Raw genomic sequence first — 15056 nt, 5'->3', positions numbered from 1 at the left:
AGTGTGGCTACCTCTTTCGGGGTTACCGCTTTCAGCTGTTTTTCTTTTTTACCCCGAGCCACACTCAGGGTTCCTGCTCAGGAGGTTAAACAGGGAAATCTTCAAGGTCCATGTGTTTCAATTGCAGTAATTGATTCCCACAAGGGAATGTCTTATTGCCCGCTTTATAAATCGAGCCCTATATGAATTATAAGGATAACATACATCCCAAAGGGAAAAAAAATATAATAAATGACAAACCTTGTACTTGTTATAAATCTGTTGTCTTTTAGCTTCATCATTCGGGTGAAGATTAGAGTCTTTTGTAGCAAGACGAATTAGCATCGCTCTTTTTAGATCCATTCCGAACATAGAGCATAAATCTCTCTGTGGAGTCTAAACATAATAAAAGTTTTATTCACCAATTAGGAACTTCTAAATAAACTAACTTTTAAATTGTAATGTAAATACGCATTGTCTACATAAAGTCATGCACATGGGTGATTGATATGTGATTATCACAATATTAAGGAGTACGTGGAACCTTTTTTCAACAAGAAGTTTGTGCACACTTACACGTATTACATTTTCTATATGAGCTACTGAACAATATAAACACACATGCATATTATCTTACCTTTAGGATATAAAAATCAAATCCATAAGCAGCATCAATGAGATCCAAAGTTCTCATTGTGACCTTTATTGAAAAAGTTTTGTCCAGTAATTCACTGTACAGCTGACGATCGAAGAGCTGAGGCTTCCATACAACCCTTAGTCTGGTTGAGAGCTATAAAGTAAAAATCACATGAAAAATCATTACTTTATGTTGCCATTCTGTGAATGTGAATTACATTTCTTATATAGAAAATATATTGGTGTAAAGTTTATATGTTTTAAACTGACATTTAAAAGAAAACAGTTTACAAAACACATGAAAAGAAACCTAGATCTTATATGTTTAATTTCATATTTACAGATCTAAAAGAAATATACAAAAACACTACAATCCATTAAGGAAATACTGTCTATTGTATGCACATAGAATACAAACACTGCATTGAAGTAATTTACCAATTAGCCTTCTCCAAGTAGAAGCCCTAGGCTGAGCTCTTAAATTAACAAACACCTCTCCTTCATCATTTCATTGGTTGAAAGGGTTTTATAGATTTCAGTAGAAGATGAACAGAAACTTACAAGGACTTGCAAGGAGTGCAAAGCCTCCTGGGATACCTACATCACACATCCCCGCAGGCTCTTGGCTGCTCCCTCTGCGCATGCCTTAATCTTGGGCATGTGCAGAAGGATTCCTTCCGTTAATGGAAGAAAAAATTGCTGATCTCACACATGCACAGTGAGATTGGCAATCTTTTTTCCCCCATCTACATCACCCGATCTTGCGCCTGTGCAGTGATGTAGGAAGAAGAACCCAGAAGAAGACGTCGACACCCGGCGCTTCCTCTGCGCCGAGCTGAAGACTGATAGCGGGACAACATGGTACCCAAACGGAGAAACCTCCAGGCAGGTCTGTGGGATTAAAGGTGAAGTGTGTTTTTTTTGTTTTAATTTTAATTCTGCTTTAAATAAATTTTAATGATCCGAAAAGCATTCTGCTAATGTCAAAATCAATAAAATGTCACATTTCATTTATATTAACATTAACACACAATTGTTTATCAGTCACAGATTTGAAAAGTTTACCTTGTCATTATTGGCATAACGATAACCAGTGATCCAGCCTTCTCCACCCCAAAGTCCACTATTGGCTTCTGGAGGAAAGTATGGAAGTATTGGAACATCAGCAACACGCTCTCGTAGTCCTGTTTTTGGATTTATCTTATATTTAAGTCCGTGTGGTTTCCAATGAACTGGAGTGGGCTTCTCTGTATCATTCAGGGATTTCAGATAATGAGCAGGCAGCCGTGAATAAATACCTTCCTTTAATTTAAGGGACTTCCAGATGGCGGGTGGGTATTTATGTAGTGGCATCACGTGATAAACTAAAAATACAAGATAACATATACAGTAAAGAAACAATATTCACAAGCTAAAAGTAGAACTGTCATAATTAAGACATGGCTCAGTGGTTAGCACTCCGGGTCTTTGCAGCACTAGGTCTCGGGTTTGAATCTCGACCAGGACACTATCTGCATGGAGTTTGCAGGTTCTCCCAGTGTTTGTGTGGGTTTCCTTAGAGTAGAAGTTTTTTTACTGGACACTAGGCCCAAGAAAATTACAAAGACAGCCTGACATGGTAATACGAGAAATACTTTTTGCACAGGTCGGCATAGGATACTGGGATACTCAGCGCATCCTGGCTTCCCCTGTGGCTGCTGAGGAGTTAGGTCCAGCTCGGCCAATCCAGATGGCTGAAGACTGGACTGCAGGAAGAGGATCAGGAATAGAGGCACTGCACCATAGTAATGAAAGGTGAACGCAATTTAAAAAAAAATGTGATCTGACAGGTAAGGTTATTTATCACCTGTGCCTTCTACAATAAAGGTTCTGCCTTGGTGTAAGTTTTTAATTTTTGGGGTTAGTTCTGCGTTAAAGGAATTTGAACACATTGAAAGATTTTAAAAAGATCCAGCTCCGATCCTAAGAAGAAAAAAAATTCAAATCAAGGGGCAGCATGATGACTCAGAGGTGAGCACTCTGGCCTTTGCAGTGCTGGGTCCCAGAATCTCGACCAGGACAGATTACGAGGATAAACATTTGAGGGGCCATTCTGTACACCAACAGTATTCTGCCTTCATACTGCCATATTACATTCCAAAAACATGCAATTAAATGGCTTCCGCCCAAATTTGTCCTTGGACTGTATTAATGACATATAACTATGGTAGGGACATTAGATTGTGAGCTCCTTTGAGGCACAGCTAGGGACATGACTATGGACTTTGTACAGCGCTGAATAATATGTTGGTGCTATATTAATACTGTGTAATAATGATAGTAATGACATAACAAAAACAAATATCGCACGTCAATGGATGTGTTTAGTGCACGTCAGCACATATTAAGCACAACCCATGGGATCAGGGAATGGAGTACTACAGGTAGTCCCCAGGTTAAGAACATCCAACATACAAACGATTTCTAGATATGAATGGGGCTTCCCTGCTCGCTTGTGTGCAGGAAAGAGGCTTGATAGGGGGGCGGGGGGCCGCCTCTTGTAACTCTTTATTCAGCAAGACAATCTCTGCAGTTGTTTCTTTTGCATATCAAAGCACAGCTTCCTCCATAAGTTAATGAATGTCTAGGCTCCATAAAGACTTTTTTTTGCTTTGTTTGTGACTCACAGTGATAATTTTATACAATAACTGACACCACGCTGCCTAATATTATGTTGAGACAAACATCTGTCCTAATTGCATTTATTAAAATAGTGTACCTATTCCAACTTACATACAAATTCAACTTAAGAACAAACCTACAGTATGTACAAAATCTCGGGCTTAACCATCCTTGCAGTTTTTTTTTGCCCGAGCGAAGGTCGGGCTTAACTGCAAGGAGGTTAATAAAAAGTATTTATATAGCGTCAACATTTAACGCAGCGCTCTACATTAAATAGAGGTTATCATCATTATTATTATTAATAATAAACAGGATTTATAGAGCACCAACATATTATACAGCACTGTACAATAAATAGGGGTTAATATTATTTTTATTATCAAACAGGATTTATATAGTGCCAACATATTACACAGCGCTGTACAGTAAATAGGGGTTATTATTATTATTATTAAAAATAATAAACAGTATTTATTTAGCGCCAACATATAATGCAGCACTCTACATTAGAGGTTATCATCATTATTATTATTATTACTATTAAACAGTATTTATATAGTGCCAACATATTACACAGCACTGTACAATAAATAGGTATTATTATTATTATTATTATTAAACAGGATTTATATAGCACAACATATTATGCAGCGCTGTACAATAAATGGGGGTTAATATTATTTTTATTATCAAACAGGATTTATATAGTGCCAACATATTACGCAGCGCTGTACAGTAAATAGGGGTTATTATTATTATTAATAATAATAAACAGGATTTATATAGCACCAACATATTACACAGCAATGTACAGTAAATAGGGGTTACAAATGACAGATACAGACAGTGCCACAGGAGGAGGAGGGGGACCCTGCCCCGAAGAGCTTACAATCTACAATATGTAATTCCTGGTAATGTTTTATTATCTCAGGCTGTTGCTGCAGGAAATATATTTAATGTCTCTTATATGTATAATATTATTATGGCATGTGAAGTATATAACAAGTGATAGCAGCTGCTCGGTACTCACATTGGGAATGCTGTAACACTGATAGAAGTCACACACACGTCTGGCTTCAGTCAATGTACCATGCACAGACCGGGCACCGTATTATACTAGTAAGGTGACCCGGGGCAGGCCATGTGACTGACTTCCGCTTGTCGCGCTGCTATGACGCAATACAATGGCGGCGATGTTTATACGGAAGTCTGCTGCTGACCGAACAACTTTATATGGTGATATGATGCGGCATTCCGGCAGAGGGCGCTGTGCAGCGTAAAGACGAATTTATTGTTATCACTTGATATATTATGAATGGTAGCCAGGACTACATGTAGCTGCGCTCCTCCGTGCTGGATTGTATGAAAGCTCTGTGTATTACTCCCTGTACAGCGCCCTCTGCCGGGATGCAGTATAATGGCAGGTTCTGTACATTGTATCACATACATAGAGTACACTAATATTATTATTATGATTATTATTATGATTATTATTTTAATACAGGCTTTATATAGCGCCAATGTATTACACAGCACTGTACAATAAATAGGGGTTGCAATTGACAGACACATACAGTGACACAGGAGGAGGAGAAGACCCCCAACCAGAAGAGCTTACAATCTGATGAGTTACATGTACATAGATACTTGTATTAACCTCCCAACCGTTAAGCCCGACCTTGGTACGGGCTAAAAAAAGTTGCTGTTTTGGTTAACCCCGAGATTTTCCCTACATTAAAATCCCCACTTACCTGGTCCCCCTGTGCTCATCCAGCGTCGTGTTCGTGTTCCAGCGTCGTCCTCCGTCGATCGTCGAGCTCCCTCTCCAGCGTCGGGTGCCGTCTCCTATACCAGCGGGTCCGGTAAGATGCCGGCCGGCGGACCACAAGATGCCGGCCGGCTTCTTACCTGGTCCCGCTGATCGTCCCATATATATATATATATTGGTAGCTTTATTATCCTATAATATTATCCAGGAAGACAAGCAACATCCAGATAAAATACCCTTAGCTTCCTAAACACAACACTCTTCTGATTCTTTAATGACCCTGTATTTTCTATCTTCTCTTCAATATACCTTTCATCCCCCCCTCTTCTCTTTTGCATCCTTTCCCCTTTTCCTTAAACTAGGCCACCCCTTGTCTTCCCATGTATTGGTCTCCTTCGGTTTGGCCTTTTCCTCCCACACAATAAATTCACCAGATATATTTTTTTAGTTATGTTGTATCTCTTTATCATTTTCTATTTATTTCATGAATTGTTTATTCTGTCCTATCTGGCCTAATGCCATGTTTACCTTGTAATTCCAATAAAATTTATTTTTGGAAAAAAAGAACACTCCCCTGAACCTGATCTGTCATGGCCATCGCTATATTCTGTTCCTTTTCCTGGTTTCCCAGTCTTCATTCACAGGTCCGGGATGATGCACCTCCACATGTACGTGAGATTTCATTCAGTGCTTGTATCCCGGGGAATGCCAAAACTACATCACACGCTGAGCTGTCCATGCAGAAGATAGCTAGCAGACAGGTAAGTATGTTTTACTGTAAAAGGGACATCACCTGCCTGATCCACTTTAAGTAGTATGTCTCCCTACAGAGGCCAAAGATGTGACCGCTTTTTACTGAACCATAAGTATAAAGTTCAGCAGTCCATGCTTCTTTGTATGGAAATAATGAGAGGGAATGTAAGAAATAATTTATAGGCTTCTGGATGGCTTTGGATATATTATTTAGCTACCATGATATTGCGTCATATGTTTTTTTGCAAATATTCAAATATATAACTGGTTTTCCCCGACCACAATATTTTTTAGTAAAGTGAAAATACAAAATAATGTGTTTGTAATTCCTATTCAGTGAAGTGAGAAATAAAACTAGCACCGATCCCGGGTGTGGGAATAGGGGTTGTTGTGGATAATGGTAATGCTGCCACCAATACTAGTTCTGCCCCTGACAATGGTTTGCAGCACAGAATGTGAGCTGCCGTTTCTGGGTTCTTGGTAGCATTCAGTGTGCAGTAGGGTGGCCTCTGTAGTAAGATGAAACTGGCGATATAAAATGTTGTACATCACCTATGAGACAGCGGCCTTCTGCAACATCTCTGAAAGCACAGAGGGCTTGCCAAAAACAGTCCAAATCAATCATTGGGTCGTGTGGGAGAATGGGCATCTAAAAGCATGAAGTGTACAAGGTGGAGGCAAACAATTCTGAGGCGAAGGGGAGAAAAGTCGTTTTCCAACAAACACCACATGCAGAAATAGATGAGATTAATATTAATATTAATAAACAGGATTTATTTAGCGCTAAAATATTACGCATATTACATTAAATAAGAGTTGCAAGTGACAGATACAGACAGTGACACAGGAGGAAGCGAGGACCCTGCCCCAAAGAGCTTACACTCCAGGAGGTGATTGAAGTAACACACAATAGGAGGGGGGATATGGAATGGTGGGAAGAAGTGAGGGCTTAGGAGACAGAAGAAGACGGGTAGGCAAGTTGGAAAAGATGGGTTTTAAAGGCTCTTTTAAATGAGCAGAAAGTAGGCACAAGCTGCATAGGACGAGGAAGACCATTCCAGAGTCGGGGCAGCTCTAGAAAAGTCTTGGAGCCGTGCGTGTGATGAGTGAGGAAGTCATTAGGAGGTCATTGGAGGAGAAGAGAGCGGCTAGGGGGGTATTTTTTTACCAGGTCAGAAAGGTAAGTGGGACAAGAACTGTGGAGGGATTTGAAGGCAAAGCACAGGAGATGAATTTGATTCTAAGGTGAAATAGAGGCCAATAAATAGAACTACAAAGAGATGCAGCAGAAAAGGAACGGTGGGAAAGATGGTATCAAGTGAGGTTAGAGTTCTTCCTAAACCTTTGTCACTGCATGTTTATAGTTAAAACTTATTGGCTGACTTTATTCACACTTTCACCCTATATTTCTGGTGATAAATCAGGGATAACTAAACCCCCTTTTTTCCCTATTGGAGATTGGAAGATCTGTCTTTCATAATTTTGTAATAAAGCTTGTACGGATTGTGTGCAGCACTAATGTAAATCAACGCCATACGAAAATTCAAAAAGGCAAATGAAACAAGTATTGCCTAATTGGGCTTAGTATATGAACGTGCATTTGCAAACGTGCAAATCGGTCTCATCTTCCCAAACCTTGAAATAGGTGAATGAAATAGCTGATCTTACATCCTACAGTAAAGGTATGTAACCTAAAAAGTTAATGTAACATAAAAGCAGTGTCAAAATATTCCACTATAAGGTTGGCTACACACAGTACATTCTCCACTACCCTGTAACTTGTTTGGCCAGGTTTATTATTTCCAAAATATGTACCACTTCTGTTGTAACCCATCACAAAGCAGCTTTTATTCAGCAGTCTAGTTACAAGTATTTAACCCTGAAATTACACAATTAGATCAAATACATTTTTATGGCAACAAAGTTCTGTATTTGCAGGAAAATATAAACAAAAAAAAAAATTCTGGAAATACAATTCGCAGGAAATCTACTATCTAATATTGTAATCCAGCAAATCATTAGGTGATGGCAAGTTACTTGGTAACTAAACTCAACTGTTTTCTATGAAGGATACTACAGAAATGAAGACGAGAAAAGCCAACATTTCATATGTTATCAATATGTATTCACTGTATGTTATAGGAAATAGATAGAAAAGCTAGGGTTTGAAGGCATATTAAATGATTTGTATTGTAAGTAGGTTATATTATCAATCTTATAATATACAGTGAATACATATTGATAACATATGAAACTTTTCTCTTCTTCATTTCTTTTGTGTACTCTATTCAGGGATAGACATGACAAATCATTTTTTCAATATATAGGGTGTGATAGTTTCCAATCTATCCTTCTCTCCCACATTGATTTTTATGGAGTACAGTTTGAGTGAATATGAAGGGGTGTATTTATAAATTATTCACCTGTCAATTCAACCTAGGTTTGGCAGTTTTATTGTTAGAAGAGACAGCTTTACTCCTAGATTGTAAGCATAGGGTTCTCTTCTCCTCCTGTGTATCGGTCTGTTATTTGCAACCCCTATTTAATGTACAGTGCTGCGTAATATGTAGGTGCTATAATAATACTGTTTATTAATAATATTTATAATAATGATTACTGTGACTATGGTGCTAATATTTGGCCACTAGGTGGCAAAATAAATCTTAGTTATAATGTGCAATGCATAGGGATAGCGATTAGAGAGACAAATTAATGGGAAAAATGTATACATGCAAATCTATAAATATTTATTTCAGGTATGTTCACCATGTATAAAGCATGCTTCAAAATATAGCTAAAGCCCCTTTTTTGTTTTGGCTGGAGGAAGAATTAGTTCCCACGGCAGAAAGTGGAGGGAATGTCATTCAAATTAAACAAAGACAATAGTTAAAATGTTTTTTTTCCCTCATTTTAGTAAAGGACGGCTAGATGCTCTGTCAGCTATTTACTGTTCTCTGATCTTAACAGTAAAATCTAACGAGGATTTTTAACCTTTCCTTGCAATATCCCCCCGAAAAAAACTTTTTGGGGAACTTTTGCAATCTGTTTCATCAGGGAGCTTTTTCTTTTGCTTCCTGTATTAAAGAGAGAATACAAAATGAAAGTTAGTTTCTTCAACCTCTTACACACTTGTCCTAGGAACAGGTGCCCTTACTGAAATTTTTTAACCTCCCCTCCTGATGCAATGACAGTAACAATTTGAATTTCCAATCACATTCTGTCCTAATAGCAATAAAAATTAGACGAACAGCAAAGATAAGAACAGCAGGGACACAAACCGCAATAACAAAAAGATATAATGACTTTAATCATATTCTTTTCTATCCACATTTCGGAAAATGACGAGTTCAGATACTAACAGAAATAAAAGTATCCAAAGCATTACTGCTACCAAACAGAAGGCACCACCAACATCCTGCATGCCAACATAGCTTTCCTACATGGGCACAATCCAAGGGCATTCTGATATGCAAATATAAACTCATTTCCTTAGTAAAGTGCCTGGTCTTGTGTTTCATTATTGGTCAACAAAGCTGTCTATTATAGTGATGTGACAACCGTGAAGAACTGCAAGAAAAAAGTCAGGTTCTGACCACAGAAGCTGTGCATGTTTAAGAGTTTTCTAGGAACTGTCGCTCAACACATATGAATATAAAAGGCATCTTATATATACCAGAAGTGATACTTCATAATCTGCAGGTTTGCTTTAAATTGCTGCACAAAATAGTAAAAAAAATATCGTACATTTCCACACTTCATATTATACATCCAAAAAATCCATTCAGCTTGAAGGCCACTGGATTTTGGCAGTAAGAAAGGTTTTAAAACACTAGAATAAGGACAAAAAGGTAAAGTATTATACACAAAACATTCAATTACAACACCTTTTGTGAAACGTGTAAAAGTATCCCCACCTATCAGATCTTTTATTCAGCTCAAGCGCTCAGAGCTGGTCAGTTTTTCTCAGAGCTATGATATGGGACAACCCATTTATTTGTGATGACAAAAACTGCTCCAAAAGCCCATCAGATGCAAAGGATTTGGAACAGCAAATAGGTTGTCGTTGAAAAAAAAATGGTTAGAGTATTTTAAGTATGAAGATGAAGGATTCCATGATTATATCCAATATAAAGCAAAACAATGATACCTGGGAGTCTCAAACCTCTACTGTTCATAAAAGTCATAAAAACTTTATGGTTTCAACAAATATATGCAGATCCTGGATTCCATTTTTCCCTGTTTATAGTTGACAATCGGCCATTATTTTTGCATTTTCTTAAAAAACCTTTTTTTTTTTCTACTGCCATCAGACACACCATAGATGTGAACAAGTATCCACATGGCCATAAATATCCAGATCACTCATCATGCCAATATCTTTTTGAAATTTAACATACGAAAACCTTCTTAAAGTGCAGTAGCCGTAATCATAAATTAGCATCCTGGCGTTCAATTCATAAATGATTTCCCTGAAATTTGCTGACAGGTGTTCAAATCTCTCTACACTTTTCAGTTCCTATTAACACAATGGTTCTGATTTATTAAAGCTCTCCAAGCCTGAAGAGGATACACTTTCATCAGTAAAGGTGGTGATCCAGCAAACCTAGAATGGATTTATAAAAGGTAACTTGCTATTTGTTAGCAATTGTTTTGAATCATGGACCAAATCCATTCCAGGTTTGCTGGATCACCCAGCTTTACTGATGAAAGTGTATCCTCTCCAGCCTTGGAGAGCTTTAATAAATCAGGCCAAATTGCTATTTGTATAAACGAAAACTATGAACAAGTCTAGAGCTAATAGACAGGGGGAATAATTTATAAATAGAGCCCTTAGTGTCCTAAGAGTTGTTAAATACAATGGGGTTTAGGTGTTGCTACACTGTTACCTAATATAAAGTGAAATGTTAAAAAAAAGTCACGCACAACAACTTTTACCAATTCTTTATAACAAATAAGACAAAATGCTCCCCACTCACTTGATGACAAATACATTAAAACATTTCTAATAGGTACCAGACCTCCACTGGGTCTCCACTTTCTTTGGAAACCCATTGAGCTCTACCCCCAGGTCATTTATTTTGACAAAACTTCTCCTATAAGTTTATATGTGCAATGAATGTATTGCATGCATATTATTTACCTGTAAAAGCCTCCCTTGTGTATACCAGCCAGAGACTGCTGCTGGGTACTGGCATATTGGATGTGATATCAGTGGCTCCAGCAGATTCAGAACTGTCAAATAACACTGAAAAACCAGTGTTTCCTGACATTTGGGGGTCCCCTTGAAATAACTTTTAGGTCTTCAGGAAACCCCTACTATAATACCTATATTTATAAGTCTCAGTACATTAGTGTGGTAATCAATGGGAAGAATGCCTGTTATATTGCTGGTCATTGGGAAGAATGCCACCCTTATGGATAGCCAAAAAGTTCATTGGTATCAGTGAAACTGACCTGAGATACACAAACTTCTCATTGCTCAATGAATTCCTAGAAACCTCTGGGAAGCCCTGGTTGACAAACACTGCTCTATAATCTTTGTGTTCCCTTTTTCCCCTGTAGCTACATAAAGGTTATGTAGGAAGTAAAGGGGAGGAGGAAAAGCACAGAAAATAATTGGACACTTTCAGAGAATAGAAAAAAAAGCTACAATGTAAAGAAGGGGGCTATACTAGACCAGTGGTCATGAACCTTTTTGGTCCCGCAGGCCACTAAAATTACCGATCGCGCATGCACGGGGAGCCGGGTGTCACTCAAAGGGGGAGAAACCTCTCCCACAGTGATGTCACTGGGTGGGTTGTGTTTGGGGACACCACCCGCCCACTTCCCCGTCCCTGGGACTGGTACGGGGACGTGGTCTGTGGCTCTGACTGGTGCGCCAGCGGGGTCCTTCTTCTGACCCTGCTGGAGGGTGCACTGGCCAGAGCCACGGACCACCGGTTGGGGACTGCTGTACTAGGACTTAATTTTTCAAGCAAGTTCCAAGGCATATTGCAAAGAGATAAATGTTACAAAAGGAAAAACACTGCAAGTAAGCAAAATATACATGCTTTTACCTACAATTTATTAGGATGGCGACAGAATCTATGGGCCTGATTTATTAAAGCTCTCCAAGGCTGGAGAGGGAACACTTTCATCAGTGAAGCTGGATAATCCAGCAAACCTGGAATGGATCTGGTTCAGGATTTAAACCTTTGCTAACAAATAGCAAAATATGTTTAAGAAATCCTTTCCAGGTTTGCTGAATCATCCAGCTTTACTGCTGAAAGTGTATCCTCTCTAGCCTTGGAGAGTTTTAATAAATCAGGCCCAATAGGTTTGAGGTTTTTAATTTCAGAATGACTGAATGTCACAGTGTAGCAAGTAAACTGCAGGATTATGGAGTATTTTTGCAATCCGGTCCACATAGTTTTAAAATAACTAAATTTCTTTAATAGTAAATATAGTTAAAATATTGTCACCACATTACATGTATTTTTTTTAAAAATAAGAACATCTACAAATCCACTCATTTAGTTGACACAGTGATTTTATAATAGGATACAGCCATTCTGACAACAAAAACCAAAATAGAGATATAGAAGACTATCACGTCTTGTATTTACTTCATATTATTTTGCGAACACCTCTTTACCAGTTTCTCAGCAGCAAAGAAAGCAATAGAAGGAGCCTATATCTGTCAGAATCAAGATGGTGCTGGTACTCCAGCCATGGTAATACCAACTCATGATGTCTAGTAGAACACATTGAAAGTAAAACTCCACTTATGTTGAAAAAAAACAACTCTGGGTGATTTAAGTACATTGAAAGTTTTTAGCAAACTTGGCTGGACAGGTATACATTTTCATCCCAGACTATTTTCTGAATAGGAAGGTCTGTATTCACTAATGCATTGCCATCTGAGCAAATCTGTGTTTGATTATGGAATGCTGCAGAAATGAGAAATGGTTTTAGCTCCACCAGTGTACCCCAAAACCCCAGGTTTAGGTTGTTAATCTTAGGTTTGCCTCACTGGTAAAATCTGGCAGCCTAACTAACCAAAATGATGTAAAAAAAAAACAAAATCTCCGTGTTATGGAATATGAAATGCTGCAGGATCCAAATCCTTAGACAAAAATTCAATTCTTTTTGTAGGAAATGCTAAAATGTTAGTTACTCCAGACTTCTAGGAAAATCATTTCTGTAGGCATTCTGTAAAGCAGCAGTACTCTGCCTTCATACTGCCATATTGCATTCCAAAAACATGCAGTTAGATAAACTGGCTTCACCCCAAAATTGTCCTTAGACTGTATTAACATCATATGACTATGGTAGGGACATTAGATTGTGTGCCCCTTTGAGGGACAGCTAGTGACATGACTATGGACTTTGTACAGCGCTGTGTAATATGACGGCGCTATATAAATAACAATAATAATAATTGCATTTAATTTTTTGACAGCTTAAAAAAAATTACATCAGCTGCAGTTTTAAACAGAATGGTAATTTTTAATAATTGCAATATGACTTGCACATCAGTTTTATGCACTATGCAGATTTTTTTTTCTTTTAGACATAAGTGGAGTTTAGACATAAGTGGAGTGTTCCTTTAAAGCTGATAAACTAACTTTGTAAATTTAATACGGTTTAATGAAATATGGTTGACTGCAAATCAAGCATGATTTACCACAAACCCCACAGATCTCAATTTTCATGAGACATACCATCAAAACATAAGTGATGGAAATGCATTCCTAAATATATACTATAAAGGAATCAGCATTTTCCACCCATTTTACAAACATGCACCAACTCTGGCTTTAAGATAGTGCAAAGTAAATGTTAAACACAAGCATTTTGTGAATCATCATAAATTCGCTTTTGCTTATTTTGTATGGCTATTTAAAATAGCCAATTGTAATTAAGCCATTTGGGGTCTTTACAAAAATCTAATAGCTTTATAAATGAAACAGAACTCATTGGTTGAGAAAATTACCAAGAAATTCCAAGTTTTACAAAAGTAATTAATTAATTAAAAACACTGTGGGGCACTGCTTTACAGATTGAAATGATCAGATAGGCCTAGCATTTATTTAATTCACGTCTCTTTCATGATGTATAAAACAAGACTAGCAAACAGCATATGCCAACAGTACATAGAGAAGAGCTGCTACTAGTTTGTACATCCCACTGCAGAACTGTTTTTTTCCCCAAGGAGTTCATCACTCCTGAGAGTTGATTCTTCCTTGTACAACTCGCTCCATTTAAAACGAGTGATCATACAAGCAGTTTCCTGTTAAACTTTGGATACTGCATAAAGTAAGATGTAAAATATTCCTGCATGACATGTGAATGTGTCTTGCAGAAGTTGCCCTATTTGTACAGCATATTTGAAAACGTGGCACTTTTGCTTTATATCATCTTCATGTTGTAGTTGGCGATGCAATCTTTATATATCCATCAGGAAAACGTTACTTCATTATTTAGTAGTCAGCTTCTGTGGTTGACAACCTGCAAAAAAAGACATTTTAGAAATGACAGAAACAGAAAACTTTATTATGTGAAAGTGTTACTGTTTTTATGTAATGTTTAATATGTTGCAATGGTCAATTAATGTTCTATAAGCCAAACAAAGCAAAAACTATACCCAGCTAGGTATGAAATTAATGGTATGCCTCCTTTCCTTCCTGGCAAGTCAATAAACAAAGATGTGCATAGCAGAACTATAGGAATTTTCTATGCTAATTTTATGTTCAATTGTTATCTTGATCTAATTAAATTACATAACGGGCCTGATTTATTAAAGCTCACCAAGGCTGGAGAGGATACACTTTCATCGGTGAAGCTGGGTGATCCAGCAAACCTGGGATGGATCTGGTTAAAGATTGAAACTATTTGCTAACTAATAGCAAATTACATTTAAGAAATCTATCCCAGGTTTGCTGGATCACCCAGCTTTACCGATGAAAGTGTATCCTCTCCAGCCTTGGTGAGCTTTGATAAATCAGGCTCAATGAGTCACTGACTAAGGAGGCAGGATAGGAGTTCGGACATTTTACATTTCATTAGCTGTATGGTTGTTCTAGGTCAGTGAAGACAAAACCAAGACTCCTAAAGCTTATATCTGTAAAAACTAAGAGGGGAGATTCCATGATAATTATATGTATGCTGATATATAAATAAGCTAGGTCAATCACAAATTTACTTTATACATTTGCCAAAGTCATGCTGCCCTCGTTCAGCTTTTTAGGTATTGGGATAGGTGGTTGTGGAGCAGTAC

At 37.7% G+C, this 15056-nt stretch overlaps 2 protein-coding genes across 3 annotated transcripts in view; both read right to left on the bottom strand.

Annotated features, from left to right (window-relative positions):
- The window catches only part of MRPL28 (mitochondrial ribosomal protein L28), a 14593-nt gene extending 4689 nt beyond the window's left edge, over positions 1-9904 (bottom strand). The window contains exons 1-4 of one of the 2 annotated variants that reach the window (XM_072418883.1): positions 9542-9904; positions 1681-1979; positions 617-769; positions 241-375 (exon numbers count right to left, since the gene is read on the bottom strand). In XM_072418883.1, the coding sequence (XP_072274984.1) occupies positions 241-375; positions 617-769; positions 1681-1968 (576 nt within the window). In that variant the 5' untranslated portion in view covers positions 1969-1979; positions 9542-9904. Of the gene's footprint in view, positions 1-240; positions 376-616; positions 770-1680; positions 1980-4306; positions 5003-9541 lie in introns of those variants that run through there. The other variant, XM_072418882.1, reaches the window with a different exon arrangement.
- Positions 9905-10726: 822 nt separating this feature from the next.
- The window catches only part of FOXK1 (forkhead box K1), a 45327-nt gene continuing 40997 nt past the window's right edge, over positions 10727-15056 (bottom strand). The window contains exon 10 of the mRNA XM_072418880.1: positions 10727-14287. The gene's annotated coding sequence lies outside the window, so the exon portion shown is untranslated. The remainder of the gene's footprint in view (positions 14288-15056) is intronic.

The sequence above is a fragment of the Pyxicephalus adspersus genome, chromosome 7 (assembly GCF_032062135.1).
Source record: "Pyxicephalus adspersus chromosome 7, UCB_Pads_2.0, whole genome shotgun sequence".
NCBI lineage: Eukaryota > Metazoa > Chordata > Amphibia > Anura > Pyxicephalidae > Pyxicephalus > Pyxicephalus adspersus.
The sequence above is the reverse complement of the archived record's forward strand: the minus strand, read 5'-3'. Positions and strand labels throughout refer to the sequence as shown.